This window comes from Scaptodrosophila lebanonensis, unplaced genomic scaffold (genome assembly GCF_003285725.1).
Source record: "Scaptodrosophila lebanonensis strain 11010-0011.00,11010-0021.00 unplaced genomic scaffold, SlebRS2 tig00000024-arrow-pilon, whole genome shotgun sequence".
Taxonomy (NCBI): Eukaryota; Metazoa; Arthropoda; class Insecta; order Diptera; family Drosophilidae; genus Scaptodrosophila; species Scaptodrosophila lebanonensis.
Genome location: NW_022060538.1, coordinates 5252756 through 5276108, shown reverse-complemented (window position 1 = coordinate 5276108; position 23353 = coordinate 5252756). Strand labels below are relative to the sequence as shown.

The 23353-nt window shown below is 36.8% G+C and overlaps 3 protein-coding genes and 1 long non-coding RNA gene across 6 annotated transcripts; all 4 read left to right on the top strand.

The window, feature by feature from the left end:
• Positions 1 to 4419: 4419 nt before the first annotated feature.
• LOC115621958 lies at positions 4420 to 11265 on the top strand. The gene is made up of 8 exons (XM_030515805.1): positions 4420 to 4666; positions 5693 to 5768; positions 5927 to 6183; positions 8807 to 8882; positions 8926 to 9191; positions 10645 to 10716; positions 10782 to 10857; positions 10914 to 11265. The coding sequence occupies exons 1-8, from the start codon at positions 4568 to 4570 to the stop codon at positions 11186 to 11188; spliced, it is 1197 nt and encodes a 398-aa protein (XP_030371665.1). The 5' UTR covers positions 4420 to 4567; the 3' UTR covers positions 11189 to 11265.
• Positions 8627 to 9255, top strand: LOC115621611 (pheromone-binding protein-related protein 6-like). Its single transcript, XM_030515304.1, has 3 exons — positions 8627 to 8748; positions 8807 to 8882; positions 8938 to 9255. The coding sequence occupies exons 1-3, from the start codon at positions 8677 to 8679 to the stop codon at positions 9210 to 9212; spliced, it is 423 nt and encodes a 140-aa protein (XP_030371164.1). The 5' UTR covers positions 8627 to 8676; the 3' UTR covers positions 9213 to 9255.
• A 1098-nt stretch (positions 11266 to 12363) lies between the features above and the next one.
• On the top strand, positions 12364 to 14259 carry LOC115621817 (general odorant-binding protein 83a-like). 3 transcript variants are annotated; one of them, XM_030515606.1, is made up of 5 exons: positions 12369 to 12421; positions 13369 to 13521; positions 13645 to 13720; positions 13792 to 14048; positions 14107 to 14259. In XM_030515606.1, the coding sequence occupies exons 2-5, from the start codon at positions 13384 to 13386 to the stop codon at positions 14122 to 14124; spliced, it is 489 nt and encodes a 162-aa protein (XP_030371466.1). In that variant the 5' UTR covers positions 12369 to 12421; positions 13369 to 13383; the 3' UTR covers positions 14125 to 14259. The 3 variants fall into 3 exon arrangements, with proteins under 3 accessions (XP_030371467.1, XP_030371466.1, XP_030371465.1); XM_030515605.1 differs by having other exon boundaries at positions 12389 to 12421; positions 13340 to 13521; XM_030515607.1 differs by lacking the exon at positions 13369 to 13521 and having other exon boundaries at positions 12364 to 12421.
• Positions 14260 to 15867: 1608 nt separating this feature from the next.
• Positions 15868 to 19796, top strand: LOC115621243. The gene is made up of 2 exons (XR_003995255.1): positions 15868 to 16571; positions 19443 to 19796. It is a non-coding gene; the product is annotated as an uncharacterized LOC115621243 (long non-coding RNA).
• Positions 19797 to 23353: the final 3557 nt, after the last annotated feature.

Here is a 23353-nt window from a genome sequence, read left to right as displayed (position 1 = left end):
AAACGGGCTGAGTGCTTGAATCTCGTTAAATTCTAAAAACGACCTCTGTTTTTGTTGAACTTTGCTGTATTATTTCAATTGAGTTGTTTTTTCTGAGATTTGCTTTTGATGGAATTTCAACTTGGAAATAAATTTTAATACGTCTTTATAAGTCGCTTTGGGTTGGCAAACTTAACTTGACTTGTCCCTTTATTTTTGGAAAAAATAAATGTAAACTTAGTTTTCACTGCGATAAAATAAACCAATAACTGTTGTTCATACTAAGAGTAAATAAAATAAATTAATAATTAATTAACTTACATTATCTCTTGGGCACCTGGGACATGAGTACGTGTATGTAAATCTAAGTTTATTCGATCAAGGCTAACAGCAACAACAGCTTTAAGTGAAGCTTTATTCCGTGCTTCTTATGTTTATGGTTGTTGATTTGAAAACCTGGCATGGAACAAGATTCAACATCAAAGATACTAGTTTTAAAAGATTAATCAACTATAGAATTTCTATGTTACATATGTTATAGTTTTAAGTTAATTACGCTTAAAGTTTAAGCTCGTGCATTGTTGCAAACAAAAACGGTGCTTCTTTTCAAAAATTCTGTCCCTAACGTATGTCAAAAACTGTTATAAACGGAGAGTTCAGCTTTAAAAGATATAGTTGGAGATACTTGATTTGAGATTATTGTCATTACACTGCAGATTCTAAAGAATATGAAGACAAAGAAACAAGGCACTACATTGGAGATCAGAAAGTTATACAACTTTGTTTTACCTTCAGATGACTTGACTGGATAAATCAGACTGGCATTACAAAGAATCATGCCTGCAACGGAGACTGGTCTGAAAATGCAAGAAAAATTTAATTATTCTAGCTAGGAACAATATGCCTATGGTAGAGGACGAACTCTGAATAAAGTGTTGTTAACAGAATCCTCCTAGGACCTTATACTCGTATAAAAAACACAGTTAACTTATTAAAACTTAAGTCGAATAAAGTTTGTTGGGCTTAATGATTACGTTTGAGCACTTCTCAACCTTCTGAGCCTGCATTTAAGTGCAAAACTTTATACTTTCTAATTATGTGCGTGTGTGTGAGTGGGTGGCTGGTTGGGTGGTGTGTGAGTTAATTCCAAAGACGACGATTACAACGCGCTCTCGAAAAATTAATAGACTGTGAATATGTTAATGATGAAAGTTGCGTTACGCTTTGACGGGCGAGCGCTCAAAAAACGCAAATACACACACACACACACACGAAAACAATTAGAAATGCTAGGAGTGGCGAACTTGAGCCATTTTCGCCACTTTCATAAATAATAATAATGAGCCGTGAGCTGAGAGTTGAGGCGGCAGCTCAAAGCAATAAAATGTTAAATGCATATCAAATTGCTGGCCATTTGCCACTGGTACTCGTACTTTGTCGTCCACCTGACCTTGCCCAGTTATTTATTTCAACGTATTTATTTGCCTGGTGCTAATTTAAATTTATTATGCGAAGCTCTCTGGCCGGCCGTAGCGAATGCTATAAATTTCAAATGCTAAGCCGTTGGCGCCGCAATCATTAATTATAATTCACTTGAGCTGCGAAAGAGTCCCTTTTCAGACCTTGAAATATGCGTGAAAGGATGTTTGCCGGACAATCTGACAGCAAGGCCCGGGCTTGCCCGTCCCGGTTGCTCACAGAGCATTGGAAATCGATTATGTCGCAGTCAACCACAAGCGGCAATTTGCGAAGAGGGCTCAAAAGTGAAAAAGCGTCGAATGGGCATACATGCATCTAACAAATGCAAAATTGTCGTCCCGTTAACGTTGAAGTTGTCAATGCGTCATTTTGCCTGGCACTGACAGACTTTGCAAACTGGTTACTGGTAACTGGTAGCTGGTAACTGGCAAACTGTGTACCATTTAACGAAGTTGTCGTTGACAATGATGTTTCCATTTCGCCGCTGCTCCTGCGGTTTTCATTTTAAAAAGAGAAAACTTTTCATGCACTTTCGAAAATTACACATGTAAATTGCATGTGCAAACCTCAAACGAATCGACAGTATCATCGCTTACATGCTTCACCATTGTGCTTTGACCAAAATGGTTGAATGGCCGATTGCCCTGACTGGCTGGCTAGCTGGCCAACTGGCCGATGCATCGGCTGTGTAAATAATGTGTCAATACACTATGCACACATGGGCACAATTGCAGTTGTTGTTGTTGCATCTAATTTGCAAGTGTCACATGTCAATATGTCGCTGCACTTAATGCCTTCAAACTCTGCGTAAATTATGGCCAAGCCAAAGTCAAACAAGCCAACTGCTGATTGAAGGGGCCACCCTCACTTACTTCACATTAAGCTGCTCAACACCGCCAGTACTTAAGAGCTGTTCACACTGAGAAACCCATGTTAGTTGAAGAGTAAGATAGATGCATATATCTTTCTAAATGCCATAAAAAGCATTTTTACAAAAGAAATTTTGAAGTTTTTACACCCTGTATGGGGACGTTTACGTTTGCGGAAAAGTGATAAGGAAAAACACCGACTTCAAATATATATGTTGTTAATAAGCATGACGAGACCAATTGATATAGCCATGTCCACTCCAAATCACCAAACTTGGCATGTAGACTCTCTCTATAGCGAGGCAACATAAGTTTATTTAATTTTTGTAAGCGCTTGTTATACTCGCATACAAATACAAATAAATAGCTTTGTGATAAAATATCCTGTCAAATGTAATTGAGTAATTTGTAATTACAAACATTATTCTAATCTGGAAATAAGACAAATATTCTTTTAATAACTTTCATCAAGAAGTATTCAAGATCCAGATGGTTGGTTCGCTTAGTTTTGTGGGACTCTAAAAAGAAAGGAATGCTTTCTTGTTTGAATTTATTTTAAATTAATTTATTACATTTATGTATAAAAAATGTTTTTGTTAACATTACACTTGTATTATCGATTAACATTTTGTAGCTGATTACTTTTTTGTTAGTTCCAAAAACATTCCTAACAGCATATCGCAGCGAATGTATGCTGCCTGAAAAGCAAATTAAATTTTGTCAACTTGTCCGATTCCTTATTAGATATTATTGTATTTGCTTTTTTTTTTCTTTATAAATTAACTGTTATACAGTTTTTAATACGTCAACTGCCTTGTTTAATCACAAATGTTTATTTACTAAATATTTTATAAACGTCCTTTGGATGAATGGCTTTTTATTCTGAATTTTCTCAGTCAAATTCCTGAAGTTGAAGACATCGTCTGAACGGGTCCCATTAATGGCAAATGTTGGTGAGAGGAAGTGGCTCTTGTTGTTGGTCATAATGCTGCCCAGCTTACATGTCAACTTCGTCATCAACTAGTACTCTGTATAGCTGCTGCATTTTGCCTTTGTGTGGTAATTTGCGTTTAATTTTGGGCAACTTTGTCTGGCAGTCAACAGCCAACAACTGAAGCTGATGCCAAAGCTGATGCTGATGCTGACCGGGCCAGCCAGGCAGCCATACTTGTAGTCATAGTCAGCAAGTGGAGCCCCAACTTTAATTATAATGTACGCCTTTGAGCTGGGCTGCTGCCTTGGCTGCCTTGGGGCTGCCTCGTTTAAATCTATTATTTGGCGACATTAAAACGCCGTAAATGTTTGTGTGTGTGTGTGCGGTGACAATGATGGAGGAGGAGGAGGAGGGCAAGGCTGGGCAGAAGGTACAGGGGTTGGCAGCTATTAAAAATTAATTTGACACGTTGCGCTTGCATGTCAAAGTACGCCGCCCCCTAAAAATGACCCCCGTGCCCCACATCAGCAGTGCAAAAGTTTTGCAAAGCGCTTAGCAAGCATAATAATTAATGAATGCGAATGTGTGTGTGTGTATGTGTGTGTGTGTGTGTGTGAGAATTGCAGGCTCGTAATTAACGCGTTTCGTGTCGAAGAAATGACGACGAATGCAGGAGGGTCGGCTCCCGGCGAGGGTGCTGCTTCGCATTATATTTAATAGCTTTTTGCTTGTTGTATTTATACTTATATTAATTATTATTAACTTGTTGCCAACATCGTCGCTCATGCAAGGCCGCCATTTGCCGCCGCCGCCGCCGCCGCCGCTGCCGCCATCTTGGACATGACTGCCTGTCAAACCTGGCCGGCCTGGTGATTATTGTTTGCACTGTGATTTTTAGCGCCTTGCCCGCAAGTCTGTATGTGTGATTGACAAATTGCGGCCTGTCGTTGTGTTAATTATAAGCAGCGCTTGACTGAGTTTCATTGCTTGCGGCTAATTGCCTTTCTTTTGATGGCCTTCCTAATTGCTACCTACAAATTCCAGTATATGTATATGTACATATAGTATACTTCTGATTCTATGTTCAACTGCATATATAAGCCGATATTGTGCTGGGCTCAAGTTGCAGTTGCATTTCACTGCGGTCCTTCAATTTTCCCAACTAATACGACGCGTGTAGCCGTTGCACGTGGCCAACTGCTAAGCCACTAAGTCGCAGAGGTTCTCCGACTCACGTGTATCAATAACTGTGCTTGAGCTTAACGTTACTTACCTCGGTGTCACGTGTAACCCGAAGTCCAGTGTCATGTTGCCCCGTCCTCTCAATATTTTTGGCAGTTTGCTTCTGCTGTTGCTGCTTTGCTGTGTCGCAACATTTGCTGTTGAGTTACGTCGCGATGAATCGGTAAGCTCGATTTAATGAATTATATAAGGGGTCAACGGGAATAGCTTACCTTATATTAGTAGCATACAAAGACAGGGTAACGAATTGAGTTTCCTTGCTGCCCAACTACCGCAATGTATCATTATTTAACGCGTTATTAACTGTTAAAAGTCAACGAAAGTGAAAGCCATAGCTAGGTTTTATTTAGAAATGATCCTAAAGCTATTTAGCTTTATGTTTTATATCGACATACAGGTTGGGTCAGAGATTCTGCAAACAACTGAAAAGAGAGGTTATTAGAGGGGAAGGAGAGAGTTTGGCTGGGAGCAGGTGGAAATTATGATTAAATTATTATGATTAAATCCAAAAGGGATTATATGTTACAATTCACAATCAATTGTGCATATATTTAGGGGAAGAGAGAACACCCCGACAATTAATTGTTGGAGGAACACAACGTCAAGGGTAGCTATCCGATTAGCCAAGAAGATTATCAAACAGAAGTCTGTTCGAGTGGGGTGGCAAAAAATGGTTGGCCTGAAGCCTTTTAATGTTTTAGTTTTATTTTGTCTCTTCAGGAAATTTTATCAAAGTTAATAATGACATTTATAGCATTAGTATTTTCATAAATATTTATTTAATAAAAAAAAATTATGATTGCAACAGCAAGTGCCCAAAGAATATTATAGTATATTAGTATAGTATATTCCTGCACATATAAAAATGTATCGAATATTTTTAAACATTTTTAAATCGTGTTAAATGTTGTGTAGAAACAGGAAAAAAAATTGCACAAAATTTGTCGATTTTTAAAAATATGTTGTGCATATAATGTTTCGGCACGTACTTGTTTGTATAAACATTTTTTGCCAGTATTTTGTAAAATATTTGATTACTTTACTTAAAGCTTCCAACTATTTAAAGAATTATCTTTAAAAATATATTCTTCTTCAAAATGTTCAATAATTTTTTTTCTTTTGAAAATATGTTTTTTACTTGTATTTCGCATTTGAATGAAATAAATGAATTAATTTTGTTTGTGCATAGTATCCGCCACCAGAACTTTTAAAGGAACTGGCACCCGTTCATGATAGCTGCATTAAGAAAACAGGGGCCACTGAAGGTAAGCCAAGGGGAAAATACTTTGTATACTGTGACATATTCTTGTTAAGCAAATGGGCACATTGACCAACGACAGCGAGTAGTAAAGTGCAAAGGAAGCTTTCGACTGCCACTGTCATCCGTCGGTGTAGCTGTAATGGAACCTCTGTCATGTTACAGAAGCAATCAAGGAGTTCAGTGATGGCGAGGTGCACGAGGACGAGGCGCTGAAGTGCTATATGTATTGTGTCTTTGATGAAACGGATGTGCTGCACGAAGACGGAGAGGTGCATTTGGAGAAGCTGTTGGATAGGTTGCCCGACTCCATGCACGACATTGCGGTGCACATGGGGAAGCGTTGTCTTTACCCCAAGGGCGACACAAAGTGCGAGCGTGCCTTCTGGCTTCATCGCTGCTGGAAAGAGTCGGATCCCAAGGTAAATGGCAATCCTCTGATCCTTAAGCAATTGGTCATGTTTTATAATACTTAAATCCCCCCTTGGCAGCATTACTTCCTCATTTAAAAGCTGATGAATGACCACGCGGAGTTGATAACCGAGATGACAAACAAAAATATATGAATATCTAATTTGATTTCGTAGTACACGTTTTTTTTCCAAATAGAGTTTTTGACGAGCATTCCACAAAATCAAAATTGCATATATAAATTCTGTTTGTATGCATATTTATGTGTGCATGAAGTGTTTTCACAGCTGTCACATTGCCCAGGGTCATTGGCAATTGCATTTGAAATACTCGTACGTATTTGCGTCCATAATTGTCACGGCTGATAGATTGCGCTCATAACTTCGGCGATACGCGTGTTTATCTGTATGGTGGGGCGTATGACCTAAAGCATATTTAATTATTTAATTAGCGCTATCTAAAGAGCAAATCTATAATTTTATGCATCGACAAGCATTAATGGGTCTATAATAAAATTAATATGCGGCTGCAAGTGGTGGCCATCAATAATTATAGTGCACTATCAATTTCATTCACATTCGCATTCAATACAATTCGACTGCACTGAGTGCCTAAATGTGTACGTGTATGTGTGTGTAGGTGTGGATGTTTAACTTAAAAGTGTATTTTTTTTTGTTTGCGTGTGCACCTAGATTTTGCAATTTATCATTTGATCCATTTAATGTTATTGACATAGCATTTCAACGCAGCGGTTTTTCAACCAACCAAGCAAACGAACCAACTCATACCACCTAAGAGCGCCTAAGCGAATAGTCGAGAGAGCGCGAGAGCGAAAGAGCGTATGAACGAATGAGTGAATGAAGCAACAAAGGAATCACCGCTCGCTCAACCAAGTCCGAAAATAGCCACCGTGTGAGCTAAAGCGAGTGTGGCGCTGAGCGTTGAGCGGCGGCGGTTTTTCGTGCAGCGTTTCTAACAGAACGTGAGTTCAAGGCACGCTGCAGGCCCAATATCATCTACACAAAAGTTTTTAGTGTAGAGGATCGAGTGAGTGGTGAAGGAAGGGAAAAAGCCCCTCTCTTTGGCCGGATTAATTAATGATAATTATTGCCGTATAATGCAAGAGCGGGCAGATTAAATTGGTGGGATTACGCCTTCGGTGCCCATTGCGGTCTTTAAATCCGTGGGAAAACTATCATCCTTGACTCCCTCCACAATTCAATTTTTTTTTCATTTCGATTCATTTAATTTTATTTTGTATTATTTTTTTGTTTTTTAATTCAAATTGTATATGTTACCTCTGACTATGAAGAAATTTTGAAGAAATTAGTGAGATTAATTATTTGTTTAAACCTTTTAATGATCGCTATATATTAACAATTATAGCTTTAACTTAATTTTATAATTAAGGTTGATAGACCACTATTTTCGTTTCAATTAAATAAAAAGAAATTGCAATAAATCGTTTCATATGCAATTGTAAGGTAGAATGATTATTATTGTTAGGTTAGGCTGGTAGTGGTAATGGCATGTAAACACAAGATTTGTGAATAGTATTTGAGGTTTTAAAATTATTATGTCTAGTATGGAAACAAACCGTCAAAACCGTAATTCCGTCAATTGCATGTTAAAAGCATACAGATAGATTTTCATTTCCATGTTCACACAAGGCGGCAGCAGAGAAATATAAAACATCACCACCAATTAATGTTTTGCAATACAGCAATGATAGTTAAAGTACATATTTTCGGTAAATACAAGTACCTCAATTGGTATGTTTGTAAGTTTTTAAATACTTGTACATGCTAAGCGAAATTTCAGCAGGTTTATTAAGTTGCCTTTCTGACAACTTAATTCAATAGATTGCCAATTGTTCTGCAGTACGATGTACTAATGTACTATGTACCGTTCATTGCTGTTACAATTTAAATTTCATATTTCAGTCATTTCACAACTCGCAGTTGGCATGAGCGTTGACAGGAAATGTCAGCGAGAACCGAAATTTGAATTGAATTTGACGTACGTTTTGGCGTTATTTGATTTTTATGACATGTCTCGCGTCGTATTGTTGCGTTTATTGTGACGTGTGATGTATACCTACATATGTATGCCACGCCCAACCTGGCTACGCCCACACGCTTATACAAATAAAACAAAAGCCCCGCCCACGTGTCAGGCGGCTCGTTCAGCAGCAACCCAATCGACACTGCAAATTATATGCGAGCTGTCATGCAATTTGAGCCTAATTGATGTTTTCATGTTCGTGTATTCCATTTGCCATTTTGCTATCAAATATAGTTCAAGAGTTGGCTTCATGTTCCAAGGGCTGTGGAACTTTGCATGCCAATTCCAATGTGTACTCAATGTGCTTTTGAAATTGTATCAAAGACGCCCTAATTACGGTGATCAGCAATTGGTAATAAAATATTATTAAAACATCATTTTCCTGTTGACAAACGAATAAAAGGGCTGCCTTTGAGACTCTCAAATACTAAATCGAAATAATGCTTAGACTTAGTTTTATGTTATTGGCCCTTGGTTATGCATCGGCCCAGGCTCCGCGGCGCGATGAAGAGGTTAGTTAATGGAAATTATAATTAAAAATAAATAAAACACTTTCTGCATTTCCTGTAGTATCCACCACCGGTTATGCTAAAAATAACAAACCATTTTCGCAAAATTTGCATCGAAAAAACCGGCGTCACTGAAGGTAAGATAAGATGAAGGATCTAAAGTTTGAATAATAATTACAGCTCTTCCCAAAGAGGCTATCCATGAGTTCAGCGATGGACACATCCACGAGGATGAGAATCTCAAGTGCTACATGAATTGTCTATTTCACGAGTTCGATGCAGTTGACGACAATGGTGATGTGCATCTGGAGAAACTGTTTTATGCCATGCCGGGCCAGCTGCGTGATATATTAATGCGACTGTCCAAGGACTGCATACATCCAGAGGGTGATACGCTATGTCACAAAGCCTGGTGGTTCCATCAATGCTGGAAGAAGGCAGATCCAGTGCATTATTTCTTATTTTAACTGTTTAAGATTTCCTTGAAGCAGTAAATAAATAAAGATACAATTTTTCACCATAAATAATCGAGTACTTACAATAGGATAGGAGTTCACGTAGCAGGTTTGGTAATCACGCCATAACTCCAAAAATTTGTGCAGATTATATAAAATACCCTAAAATAAAGACAGTACACGATAGTACTTGGTTCTAGATAAACTACATTTATAATCGGATTTCTTTGAACAACGCATGCAATATGTTTTTGGTGTTTAATTATTAAAACTGGAATCATTTTAATATATTTTGTTCATTAAAGCCTAATATGTTTCGATTGGTCTCAGCTCAAGACAATTTGTGGGACTCATTCGCAATGAAATCCATTATTGTTGCATGCTGCCTTGTGAAAATAACGTGAATTCAAAAATAAAAGCCGTATTTTGATGGAAGTCTGCGTTAGCAATATCTTTTAGCAACTTTCCCTCAATATATTAAATGAACAGTACTTTCTGTACTTTTCGTACTAATGTGGCGATAGAAACATAAGATATGATTTAAGCGCGGCATAACTTATCCAAAAAATTTCCAATGATGAAACAAGATTTTTGGGATAATTGTTTATCTCGTAGCAAGTTCACTGATGAGTAATAATTGGTTTCATTGGTTGACACTTGTGATTGATTTTTTGACAAAAAAGAAATAAGGATGTCGAAGCCATTAAAAAGGCTGGCACTACCTGTTAATTTTAAAGAAATAAGCACAAAATTCACTTTGTCCTGTTTACGTTGCGAAACACTTCAATACATTACGAATTAATACATTTTTCAGATGTCAGATATCAATATCTTGGTTTCCTTATTCCTGAATTTTGCTAACTTTATTACAAATTTAAAAATTACGTGTTGTTTGGAATTTTTCAGCTTTGAACTCGCTATATATTTATAAAAAAGAGTGCAGCACAGGTTGTTTTTCCAAATTGTTTCCACTCAATCTCAAAAAGTTGATACATTGTTTATATGGATGTCACACATTTTTCCATAGTGCAACATGAAATTTCACTCACAAACATTCACACAAAAACAAACGCTTACAAATTGACTTATACTCGTATTCGATTTATAATTATTGTAAATGTTTAGAATTATTGGATGAAATAGCCCACAATTCTATCAGATACGTAACCCTTGGAAAATTGCTGGGTTGGTTTAATGTTAAGGTCAGCATAGAACTTAAACAATAGAGCTTATGTTCGTACGTGTTAAATAGGTATTTGTATAGTAGTTGCAGGCTGTCGGAAGGTATTCGTTAGTACCTTCCTCTTTATAATGTACAATTAAAATATGCCTTAGACATCTTTATGACTGTAATTATCAAATCTTTATCAAACTGTCAACTTTTGACTAAATATAAAGCCGAGCTTAACACAATTCTTTCAGATTTGAGTGAAACACTGCGAAGATGCTGAAACTTATTTGTGTTCTTGTTCTGCTTGGCTATACTGCCGCACAGGCGCCACGTCGGGATGAACAGGTTAGCCCTAAGACTACAAGTATATAGCTTAACTTATTCCCTTTAATATTGTACACATATTGTAGTATCCCCCACCAGCACTTTTAAGAATGGCCAAGCATTTCCATGATATTTGCCAGGGAAAAACGGGTGTCACTGATGGTAAGTTGACTTTCGAGAGTTTAATCGGTTCTATTAAGCTGTCGAAATGTTATTAGAGGCTATTAAGGAGTTCAGCGATGGTGAAATACATGAGGACGAGAAACTCAAGTGCTATATGAATTGCCTATTCCACGAGTTCGATGTGGTCGATGACAATGGGGATGTGCACTTGGAGAAGCTGTTCAATTCCATCCCGGGCCCATTGCGTGATATATTGATGAATATGTCCAAGGATTGTGTGCATCCACAAGGTGATACACTGTGCGAGAAGGCGTGGTGGTTTCATCAATGTTGGAAGAAAGCAGACCCCGTACACTACTTCTTAGTTTAAAAATATGTCATATTTGAAGTTGTATTCGTAAGTGTATCAATTACAATAAAAGAGGTTTTGGGTTCTGTCTTAACGTATCAAATAAGAACAAATAAAAAAACTGTTGAAAATATTATAATGTGATTATATAGAACATAACAGAAACGGAAGTGTAGCTGTGTATAGCGAATATTGAATGAAGATTTAAAGAACAACAAGTAATGAACGAGCAGAATGATGGAATCAACAGTTATTATCAACGCAGACGTAATAGCTTAAGTTATTTCCTTCGACTTTAAAGTGGGGCTGCGCCTTCTGACGAACGAGCGGCTAAGGACATTGCTTACAGAACTTGCGTATTACTGTCGTTAACAGTGGCATCCACTGAGGACTCTTCTTCTTTTTTGCTATGCATTGATTTCCCTTCCTTCTAAGCTTAAATCATTTATAATGTACAATGTATTTACAATAATGTAGATATGGCTGGAGCGGGGACAAAGAAGGTCCATTGTGATGCCATTTAGTGACGTTTGGTTTAATTGTTGTTGCTCGTCTAGAAAGGCAATAAGCCTGAGTCTGCTGAGAACTGGACCGTAACAAAGGCGGAGTTCCACGTTTTCTTGTTTTATATTGTTGAACTGTCTATGTAACTTAAAACTATCAATACAAGCATAGCGAACAGGGTCCTCAATGAATATTTCTATTACTTAATGGTACATCCATTGGAATGAAATTATATAGATATTGAACAATTCTAAATAGATTAAGTACACATTATGAACAATCGTTACTTAAATAGTTGAACTTTTCCAAAACGCAAAGCATATTATTTACACACGCAATTTCTATGGTATATTTGTTGATATGTATATATTTTGTGTATTTGCAACGTCCCCTCAGCCGTAACTGTCTCAAGTTGCCACAGACGACCTGCACTTGATTTAAAAGCGTTGGAATTCGTGCACTAGATAGGTTCAGCCAATGATTAACTGCACGCCGCTGGGCGTTTGCAAGGGTGGGGCTAGGCCACGCCCCCATTACAATTTATATAAACATGGCAATAGACGGGCACTGACTGGATGCGGGAAGGGCGAGGATTTCAATGCGATTCAGAGTCACAGCATGGGCCTTAGATCGATATAAAAACCAACTGCTCGAAATGGCAATAAAGCACATTCAATTGAGGCAGCAGTTGTCAAACAATTTTAGCGCCTGTCGAACAAGTTTGGAGAGTGGGGCTAAAAAACGAAAGGGGTAAAAAAAAAAAACGGAGACGAGAACAAAAGGCGGACGAGGACGAGGATGCATGTGTTGTGAAAAACTAAAATTGAAATAGCAATTAAAAAACCATCGTTCACGCAACATCAGACGATGATATATTTTCATATAGTTGTTGTGTATGCATGTGAATGGTCGTTGTAATGCTAAAAACTGAATTTGCTTTATTTGTGTGTAGGTGCGATTATGTGCCTCATGTGTATGTGAATCTGTGTGTGTGTGTGTGTGTGTGTGTATGTGATGCCAATGTCGTTTTGTGGCTTTGTTTCGGTCGCGCTGACATTTGACGAAACAAAAGTGACAGTTGTGCACAAGTTGAAGTCTGTGTATTGTTTTGGCTGTGCAATTTAAAACAACAAAAAGAAAAGATGAAAAAAGCAACAGAGGAGGAGAAAGAGAAAATAGGAAATTTTATATTTTTATATGGCTTGAAATTGTTGTGTGTGTGTGTGAGTGCGTACGTTTGTCAAAATTAACACGACAATTGTGCATTGTGGACGATGGCGTGGCCACTGGTGCTGATGCTGATGTTGATGCTTTTGCTGGCGCTGGCGCTGACGTCTCGGGTACATTTCCGCTTCCGTTTGCCGTGCTTTTTGTTCGACGGCGGTGGTGGTCCGAATTAATTTAGCGTGTGCTGAGCTAGCAAGAAACAAATGATTTTTTGTTGGTTTCCCACTGGCTTCCTGAAATAAAAATTACAAAAACGGCGCTAGCAAAAAGTTTCATACACACACACACATACACACAACACACACACACACATACATATACATATTGTCATTGTCCAGCTGTCACGCGTGGCAAGTTGGCAGCGTCAACCACGTCCTCGTCGTCCTTGTCGTTCTTATAGTCATCGCTTTTGTTTCGTCTCTTTTACAACTCGCAAACAAGGCCGCACACAAATTTTTGCTGTTTTACAGACGAGCGACATAAAAATGGCTTTGAATGGCTTTTGCCGACGTCGTCGTTGTTGTTGTCGTCGTCGTTCTGCAGCCATTGCAGCCTGCCTGTTAATCGCCTTGTCAGTGTTCAGCGATGCGCCGCTGCCAGCGGAGGCGCAGCGTCCCGAAAACGTAGGTTAATGAAGTGCAGGCCACGACAGCACTCACTCACGCTTAGAAAAGACTCACACTCACACTCGCTCTTACACTTACACTCCCACTCACACACTCGTACACACACAATTTTAATTGCAGTGGCCACCCCCAGCCCTACTGAAAATGGCCAAACCCTTTCACGATACCTGCGTCGCCCAGACGGGCGTTGATGAGGGTGAGTTGTGAGAATGACAATTAGTTGGAAATACAAGACTTACAGTACATGTGCACTTGTTTGCGATGCAGCCCATATTAAGGAGTTCAGCGACGGACAAATCCACGATGATGAGAAGCTCAAATGCTATATGAATTGCCTTTTCCACGAAATCGATGTGGTCGACGATAATGGCGATGTGCATTTTGAAAAATTGTTTTACACCGTGCCCATGACCATACGTGACAAGCTAATCGAAATGTCCAAGGGCTGCATGCATCCAGAGGGTGATACATTATGCCACAAGGCCTGGTGGTTTCATCAGTGCTGGAAAAAAGCTGATCCGGCTGTAAGTAGAGCTCATCTATTATGATTCTCAGTTATCCATGCATAATGTCTATTTCCAGCACTACTTTCTACCTTGAAGTGCGACACAGTGCCTTCTCACGTCATCATAGTGGCTTATTCTGTATATACATTGTACTTTTTGTGTTGGTTGAAATGTCTTAAATATATATAGCAGTTCAGAAATTGTCTGAAGTGTAAAGTTAAAGCCGAAATGTAGTCCATTTCATGTTCTTATTGTTGTTGCGGGGCATTAAAAAGGGGAGAAGCAAGTGAAAAAGGTTTAACATTTTTACACTACAAAAGCAACTTTGCTGTGCGCTAAAAAGTCTGCAACATAAACAAGCGCCTCATACTCACACATATACACACACACAAAGCAGACGCACAAAGGCAAACACACACAACCACACACACACGAGTACACGCACATACTCACCAATATTATGACATAAATTACGCGCATTTAACGCGTTGAGCGCTCCACTGCCGCTTTGTATGTTCTCTACTTTTTCTTTTGCACGGGTTCGCTTTCTCATACATATGCACATGTGTTTGTTTGTTAATGCATGTATGTATGAGTGCGAGATTGTGTGTGTGTGTGTGTGTGAGCGTGCTAGGGTATAAATAACAATTATGCGTAAAGTTTTCAAGCTTGTTGACAAGCGTGTAACAGGGAAAAATTTGCATATGAGCCTTTTTTCAACGCAACGTTTCGCCTTTGCTTTCACGTTTTGCTTTTGCTTATTGTTGCTTTTTGCTTTATTTATTTATTTATTTATTTACTTTTTACTTGAAGAGCTGTGAAAAATATGTTCACAGACATATTTAACATTTTTCTGCAAAAACATGTTGGCATATAAATTAGACCAACGGTTGTTATTCGATCGTTGGAATGGAAACATTGAAAGGCATGCTATTTTCATCTTTAAAGTTGAGATAGAGCATTGAACGATAACTGATTGTTGGAATACCCCTATTCCTTATACAAAAATACCATTGTAGTATATATATCGGTTTGTTTGATTCTTTTAGTATTAATGAAAACATATTTTATGGCCACACTGCGGTTGGCATCTTCCTCTTCTCTTGTTCACTCTGTTCAAGTGAGGTTGTGTTGCTGGTGTTGCGGAATTAAATATAAAGTTGAATATAAAACATAAAGCATATATCTTGAGTGTTATTATTTGGGTGTATAATTCAAGTATAAATTACAACAGGTTATGGGCCCAGTCCATGCCTAATAAACAATTGACTTGTGAAACAGTTTTATTTTTCAATTTCTTATGAAAAAGTTTCATTTCAAATTCTTGTGAAATTGCATCGAGTTAGTTCCACGTCATTTTTATTACTGTATATATAAAAGAATAAAATGGACAAGGCAAAACGAAATATCAAGCCGTTCGATGGTGAAAAGTACGCAATTTGGAAATTTAGAATTAGGGCTCTATTAACTGAACTGGGTGTACTTAAGGTTATTGATGAAGATGTGCCTGAGAAAGTGAATGAACAATGGAATAAGGCAGAACGTTGTGCAAAAAGTACGCTAATAGAGTACCTTAGCGACTCGTTTCTGAACTTCGCTACAAGCGACATAACGGCGCGTCAAATTCTTAAGAATTTAGACGCAGTATATGAACGAAAAAGTCTGGCGTCGCAGTTGGCAGTTCGAAAACGGTTGCTTTCTCTTAAGCTATCGAGTGAGATGTCGTTATTGTCCCATTTTAATATTTTTGATGATTTGATAAGTGAATTGTTGGCCGCAGGTGCAAAAATAGAAGAGATGGATAAAGTGTCTCATTTGCTGATCACATTGCCTTCGTCTTACGACGGTGTCATTACAGCAATAGAGACGTTATCAGAGGAAAATTTGACATTAGCGTTTGTGAAAAATAGATTGCTAGATCAGGAAATTAAAATTAAAAATGACCATAATGACACAAGTCGGAAAGCTTTAAATACGGTTGTGCAAAATAGAAACTACAGTTTTAAAAACAATTCATTTAAAAATCGTGTAACGAAGCAAAATAAAACATTTAAGAAAAATTCTAAGAATAGGGTTAGATGTCACCACTGACAAAGAGGGCCACGTAAAAAGGGATTGCTACCACTATAAAAGAATAATAAATGAAAGAAATAATAAAAATAACGATAAACAAGCTAAAACCGCAACATCACATGGCATTGCATTCATGGTAAAAGGGGTGAAAGAAGACCCGGTGATAAATAAATGTGGATTTATCCTCGATTCCGGTGCAAGTGATCATCTAATAAATGATGAGTCGCTATACACCGATAGTGTGAAGTTGGTGCCGCCACTGAAGATCGCTGTGGCCAAGCAAGGCGAATATATTTACGCATCTAAGCGTGGCATCGTACGTTTGCGCAATGACCACGAAATAACACTGGAGGATGTGCTGTATTCCGAGCAGGCTGCTGGAAACTTGATGTCGGTGAAGCGCCTACAAGAGGCAGGAATGTCAATAAAATTTGACTAAAAATGGATTGACGGTGGTCGAGAATTCAGGTATGTTAAACAATATACCTATTGTAAAGTTTCAAGCATATACTATAGATGCGAAACATAAAAATAATTTTCGATTATGGCATGAGAGGCTTGGCCATATAAGCGATGGCAAATTGTTAGAAATAAAAAGAAATAATATGTTTAGTGATAACAGCCTTTTAAACAATTTAGAGTTATCCCACGAAATTTGCGAATCATGTTTAAATGGGAAACAAGCAAGGTTACCGTTTAAGCAATTTAAAGATAAGACCCACATTAAAAGACCCCTATTTGTAGTGCACTCAGATGTTTGTGGTCCCATTACTCCAGTTACTCTAAATGATAAGAATTACTTTGTGATCTTTGTTGATCAGTTTACACACTATTGTGTAACTTACTTACTAAAACACAAATCTGATGTATTCAAAATGTTTGAAGACTTTGTAGCGAAAAGTGAAGCTCATTTTAATTTGAAAATTGTTAATTTATATATCGACAATGGTAGAGAATACCTCTCAAATGAGATGCGTCAGTTTTGTGTTAAGAAAGGTATTACTTATCACTTAACAGTGCCACACACACCTCAATTAAATGGCGTTTCAGAAAGGATGATTAGAACCATCACAGAAAAAGCTCGTGCCATGGTAAGTGGTGCAAAACTTGACAAAAGTTTTTGGGGTGAAGCAGTGTTAACTGCAACTTATTTAATTAACAGAATTCCAAGCAGATCAATTGTTGATAGTATGATGATCCCATATGAGATGTGGCACAATAGAAAGCCCAATTTAAGACATTTAAGAGTGTTTGGTGCAACTGTATATGTACACAACAAAATCAAAAAAGGAAAATTTGATGAAAAATCATTCAAAGCTATTTTTGTGGGTTACGAACCAAATGGTTTTAGATTGTGGGATGCTGTTAAGGAAAAATTTCTCGTTGCAAGAGATGTGGTTGTCGATGAAACCAATATGGTTAATTCTAGAGCTGTTAAAGTTAAAACAGTATTCCTGAAATATAGTAAGGAAAGTGATAATACGAATTTCCCGAATGATAGTAAGGAAATTGATGAAGTAAAATTCCCGAATGATAGTAAGGAAATTAATGAAGTAAAATTCCCGAATGAAAGTAAGGAATGCGACAACGCACAATTCCCGAATGATAGTAAGGAAATTGATGAACATTTTCTGAATGAGAGTAAGAAAAGAAAGCGAGATAGTTTCCTGAATGATAGTAAGGAATCAAACAACCCGAATGAGAGTAGGGAAAATGAAACAGCAGAACACTTAGATGAAATTGGAAATCCAAGTAATACTGATGACATTGAAATAATGAGTAGAAGAAGTGAGAGATTAAAAACGAAGCCCCAGATATCATATAATGAAGATGATATTAGTTTAAATAAATTCATATTAAATGCTCACACCATCTTCAACGATGTTCCAAACACATTTGATGAAATTCAGTATAGGAAGGATAAATTGTTTTGGGAGGAAGCCATAAAAACAGAACTAAGTGCTCATAAATTAAATAATACCTGGACAATCACAGAAAGGCCTAAACATAAAAACATTGTAGATAGCAAATGGGTATTTTCCGTTAAATATAACGAACTAGGAAATCCAATTAGATATAAAGCTAGATTAGTTGCAGGAGGATTTACTCAAAAATACCAAGTCGATTTTGAAGAGACTTTTGCTCCTGTAGCTAGAATTTCAAGTTTTCGATTTATATTATCGTTAGCAATTCAATATAACTTGAAGGTTCATCAAATGGATGTAAAAACAGCTTTCCTAAATGGCACGTTAAAAGAGGAAATATATATGAGACTTCCTCAAGGTACACCATGCAATGGTGATAATGTATGTAAATTGAATAAGGCAATTTACGGACTCAAACAAGCCGCAAGATGCTGGTTTGAAGTGTTTGAGCAAGCATTGAAAGACTGTGAATTTGTGAACTCTTCAGTAGATCGCTGTATTTATATTCTAGATAAAGGTGATATCAAGGAAAATATTTATGTGCTGTTATATGTTGATGATGTGGTAATAGCTACGGGGAATATGATAACAATGAATAATTTCAAAAAGTATTTAATGGAAAAGTTTAGGATGACCGACCTAAAATAAATAAGACATTTTATTGGTATTAGAATAGAAATGTATGAAGATAAAATTTATTTGAGCCAAGCTGCATATGTGAAAAGAATCTTAAATAAATTTATCATGTATAATTGCAATGCAGTAAGTACTCCCTTACCAAGCAAAATAAATTATGAGTCTCTTAATTCAGATGAAAACTGCAATGCTCCATGTCGTAACCTCATAGGATGTTTAATGTACATAATGCTAAGTACACGTCCAGACTTAACTACTGTAGTAAATATCTTGAGCAGATATAGTAGTAAAAATAATCCCGAGCTATGGCAGTGCTTAAAAAGGGTCCTTAGGTATTTAAAGGGCACTATTGATATAAAACTGATTTTTAAAAGAAATGCAGAATTTAAAAATACATTAATTGGCTATGTAGATTCTGATTGGGGAGGTAATGAAATTGATAGAAAGAGTCTCACAGGGTATTTATTCAAAATGTTTGATTTAAATCTAATTTGTTGGAATACAAAGAGGCAGAACTCAGTAGCAGCTTCATCAACTGAAGCTGAGTACATGGCATTATTTGAAGCTGTGAGAGAAGCGTTGTGGCTAAAATCTCTTCTTAAAAGTGTTCATATCAATCTCGAAAATACAATTAAAATTTACGAAGATAACCAAGGCTGTATTAGTATAGCAAATAACCCCTCATGTCATAAACGAGCTAAACATATTGATATAAAATATCATTTTGTCAGAGAGCAAGTTGAAAGTAATACAATTTATCTTGAGTATATTTGCACAGAGAAACAACTTGCTGACATCTTTACAAAGCCACTACCTACTGCAAAATTTTTGGAATTACGTAATGAATTGGGATAACTGCAAGATGACGGATCTGTTGATTGCTGATGCTGAAGTTTTTTTTTGTTGTCACATTTGAATTGAAATGTTTTTTTTATTAGTTCTTAAAAACATGAAGTTATAAAAATTTAATTGTATGTTAACATATATGTAAGAGTGATCTGATCGGGTTTTTCTGGGTTTTCCCCGTATCCTTGCAGCGAATGCTGGATCACATAATTATTCCCAGAATGCACACCGCACACACTAGAATAAGTATATGAGAATTACAAAAGATTGCTATATGTTAAATTTATGATTTATTAATGTTATTTTTGAGGGGGCGTGTTGGAATACCCCTATTCCTTATACAAAAATACCATTCTAGTATATATATCGGTTTGTTTGATTCTTTTAGTATTAATGAAAACATATTTTATGGCCACACTGCGGTTGGCATCTTCCTCTTCTCTTGTTCACTCTGTTCGAGTGAGGTTGTGTTGCTGGTGTTGCGGAATTAAATATAAAGTTGAATATAAAACATAAAGCATATATCTTGAGTGTTATTATTTGGGTGTATAATTCAAGTATAAATTACAACACTGATTTAGTCAGATATGGCATTAGGACACTCTCTGTAAGAACTAGCTTTCTTTCCAAATTGAATCACTTGAACCAACGTTTATTAAATCCAAATACATCCTCAGCGTTATTTGCAGTAGCTTTTTGGGAAGATTAAACTTTAATTTTGAATCAAAAGGTTCTCCACGATATTCGAGTTTACATAGCAATAGCACATTGCCAATTCAATAGATAAGTGGCTAAATTGCAGATACGTCATGAACTGACATTTAGAACTAATACTATATATTAGAGAATGGAACAAGGTAGAGGTGAGAAGTAATAATAAAGAGCCCAGATTAATACTTTTACCTGCGGTTGCATGAAGAACCTTGAAATAGAAAACTTAAGCAGCAGAGTCAAATGCATTTTATTAATGGAATAACATAAATGCAAGTACAGAAAATTATACCAGTGAAGGTCAAAAAAGAAGGATTAGTGTTGATGTAGCTTTCCAATTACTTAGGGAGTTGGCATCTAAGCCGTCCAGTCGTCTTAAAATAAATGATTGCCCGAAATTTCTTTTATTCCTAATTTCTTGCCGACAACTGGAGTTGGCAACTGGAGTTGGCAGTTCATTAGGGAAGTCCCTTAGAAAAGTTAATAAACTAACAGATTCTAGGCAGTTTTGAAAATATTACTAAAAATTGTGTAATCGGATTTAGGATGTTATGAAATCATTAAACCTCTTCATTTTTTCATTTTTTAAATTAGTTATATACTTTAGATTTTAAGCAAATACTATATAGTTTAACAGTTTGCTTTCGAAAAATATATAAAATGTGAATATTTCTTCACAAGCTGAAAAACTTGCTTATGATATTTTCACTTCTCGAGTTCTTGTTTTAAGCATACAAAAAATAGTTCATAATGCTATAAAACCAAAAATCTATATATTTCCTCACATTTATCGATATTTTGACTATTTGCTTCTGCATTTTTTAAGCTTTATTCAAATATTAATAAGTTGTATAAAATATTTACTTTGCGGTCAACATTTGGGCCAAACAAGTGCGCTAACGTCATTGATTTTTATTGTTTCTACCACTTGTTGCGCACAAGAGCTTTACATTTTCCTACCGATGATTTATGTTGCAAGTTCTTGCCCACTTTTTATTATTTTCTATGCCATATTATTTATGCGTATTGCTTTTTGTAAATGAGTAATAAGTTTACTTTGAAACACCACCCTCTCTGGCGCTCAAATATGGGCATCAAGTTTTTTATATTTGTAATTGTCAGCGGATTAGCTGCCAATGTCCATGAGCTTTGTTCGCCTTCCTTTGCCATTATACGCAGCTGACGTTTTTCAGTTTGTCGCTGCAGAGCTATTTCTTTCTGCTGGTCTAATTTACCACCCCTGGCCAGCTTGTCATCATTACTTTCGACTTAATATCATCAGACTAATTTTTTGGGATTTCAAAAGAATAAAAAGCGTATCTGTCGGCGCGCTCAGTCGAGCGTAGTATACTTGTTTTTTGTGTTCGACCCCCAGACTGCTAATTTGCTAAATTGAAAATTTTTGACAGCCTTCAATGAAGTGAAACTTGCGACACTTTATGTCGCTTCATGCGCTTCATTGATGCCTCAGCATATTGTGTGCGGGCCATCAATGGATTTCCACACGAGCAACTCGACACTTTGGATTTTTCGGGCACCGTAGTAGCTGCTGCTGCCTTTGTCGCAGCTTAGGCGGCCAATTAGTTGCCCAAATGTTAGTTAATTTCCGGCAAATGTTGTTGCCCAATAATGACAAAATCGTGTAATTGAATTGGTGGTAGGGCGCCCACTTACTTGCTTAGCACTTAGACCGACTTGCAGTGGTTAAAAATTAAAGCCCATATAGAAAAAATAGCTGTTGAACTTTTTAATTACAATTTTTGTTGTCTGTCACTATTATGATGGTTGATCATACAAAAAAGTTCCGAAGCCTTTGTTGTTAAATATCAAAAGTGGAGAAAAATTAGCGTTACTGCATTGAAATATAAATATAAATAACAGGATACAAAGATAGAATAACTCTTATAGTAAATTCATTAATACACTTCGCAGTAATATTTAAGGTTATAAGATTCTCTAGCTCCGATTCAAGACACAAGAGTTATTTTAAAAAGGTGTTGACTGATTCATTAAAAATGCCAATAGCATCAGCAATGTTTCTAGTTGTTGATCATTTCTTTAATTTTCTTGAAAAATTCGTCTTTTTGCTTTCATAAGCTTGTGGTTTTGAAATATCTGTAGTCTGCAGAAATATCAATTTAACTGAACATCAATGAGAGCTTAGCCGTTTCCAAAATCCAGGCATTTATCTAGATGGACATGTCCATTTCGGTTCGTCTTCATGCTGATAAACAATAAGTATATTTATATACTACTTTAAGCATTTGGAGATGCTTTCTTCCCCACAATCTGAATATAGATTTACCTTTTGAATACAGGGTGTAAATCGACCATTTGTTCAATTGATTAAAGAATCGGTTTCATTTAGAAAAAAAAATGTCAATTAAAATAGTTTCGATAAGCCTACTATATTTATATACTATATTTATAAACTTTTTAAAAAGTGGGAAGGGGGTGGATGGATGAAGCTGAATTGTGCCAGGTGCGAGCTACTTTAAAAAAAATCCGTATTGGACAAATCGTTAGAGTCGAAAGCATTGTGAGCTTGTTTAAATCGAAGAACCTTTTCACTTACGACTTCAACAGAAAACAAACCATTCGTAGAATCTATCGTAATTTGAATTACAAGTATTAACAGATTTAATTTTCGAAATTTTAAAGCCACTGTGCAGGACTATTGGTTTTGGCATCTGCCTACATAATTAACCGCGAATTTGCGACCGATTCCATAGTCTGGGTGACCTGTTTGCTCAGGCATTTCATGCATTCGCAACTTGAAATTGACACAGTTGGCACTGAGAGTGCCGCGATGATTCGCCTTTTGCATAAAGTTACGGTTACGTGCCCCAAGCACAGTCCCCATTGCCATTGCTGTCTCCTTCACCATCACCGCCCACATTTTTCTTTCCTTTTTTTTGCTTGACCTAAACTGTAAAGGCGCACAATTAATGGAAGTTTAACTGTTCAATTGGAGCTGATTCTTTTCTTTTTTTTTGAGAATTTTTATGTGCCGCCGCTTTCTTTCTTTTTAAATAAGTACATGCTGTTCGTTGCGCCACCGCCCCGCACCATTCACGGTCCTGATTCGACGTGCCATTAGGGGCACTTTGTTCATTTTTCATTTCGTTGAAT

Bases quoted from the DNA above. Each gene is read 5' to 3' on its own strand.
- LOC115621958 (XM_030515805.1), top strand. From the start codon at position 4,568: ATGTTGCCCCGTCCTCTCAATATTTTTGGCAGTTTGCTTCTGCTGTTG. The intron at 4,667-5,692 runs GTAAGCTCGATT...GTTTGTGCATAG, and splicing joins AGTTACGTCGCGATGAATCG to TATCCGCCACCAGAACTTTT. The intron at 6,184-8,806 runs GTAAATGGCAAT...CATTTCCTGTAG, and splicing joins GGAAAGAGTCGGATCCCAAG to TATCCACCACCGGTTATGCT.
- LOC115621611 (XM_030515304.1), top strand. From the start codon at position 8,677: ATGCTTAGACTTAGTTTTATGTTATTGGCCCTTGGTTATGCATCGGCC. The intron at 8,749-8,806 runs GTTAGTTAATGG...CATTTCCTGTAG, and splicing joins CTCCGCGGCGCGATGAAGAG to TATCCACCACCGGTTATGCT. The intron at 8,883-8,937 runs GTAAGATAAGAT...CTCTTCCCAAAG, and splicing joins AAAAACCGGCGTCACTGAAG to AGGCTATCCATGAGTTCAGC.
- LOC115621817 (XM_030515606.1), top strand. From the start codon at position 13,384: ATGGCTTTGAATGGCTTTTGCCGACGTCGTCGTTGTTGTTGTCGTCGT. The intron at 13,522-13,644 runs GTAGGTTAATGA...TTTTAATTGCAG, and splicing joins AGGCGCAGCGTCCCGAAAAC to TGGCCACCCCCAGCCCTACT. The intron at 13,721-13,791 runs GTGAGTTGTGAG...TTTGCGATGCAG, and splicing joins CCAGACGGGCGTTGATGAGG to CCCATATTAAGGAGTTCAGC.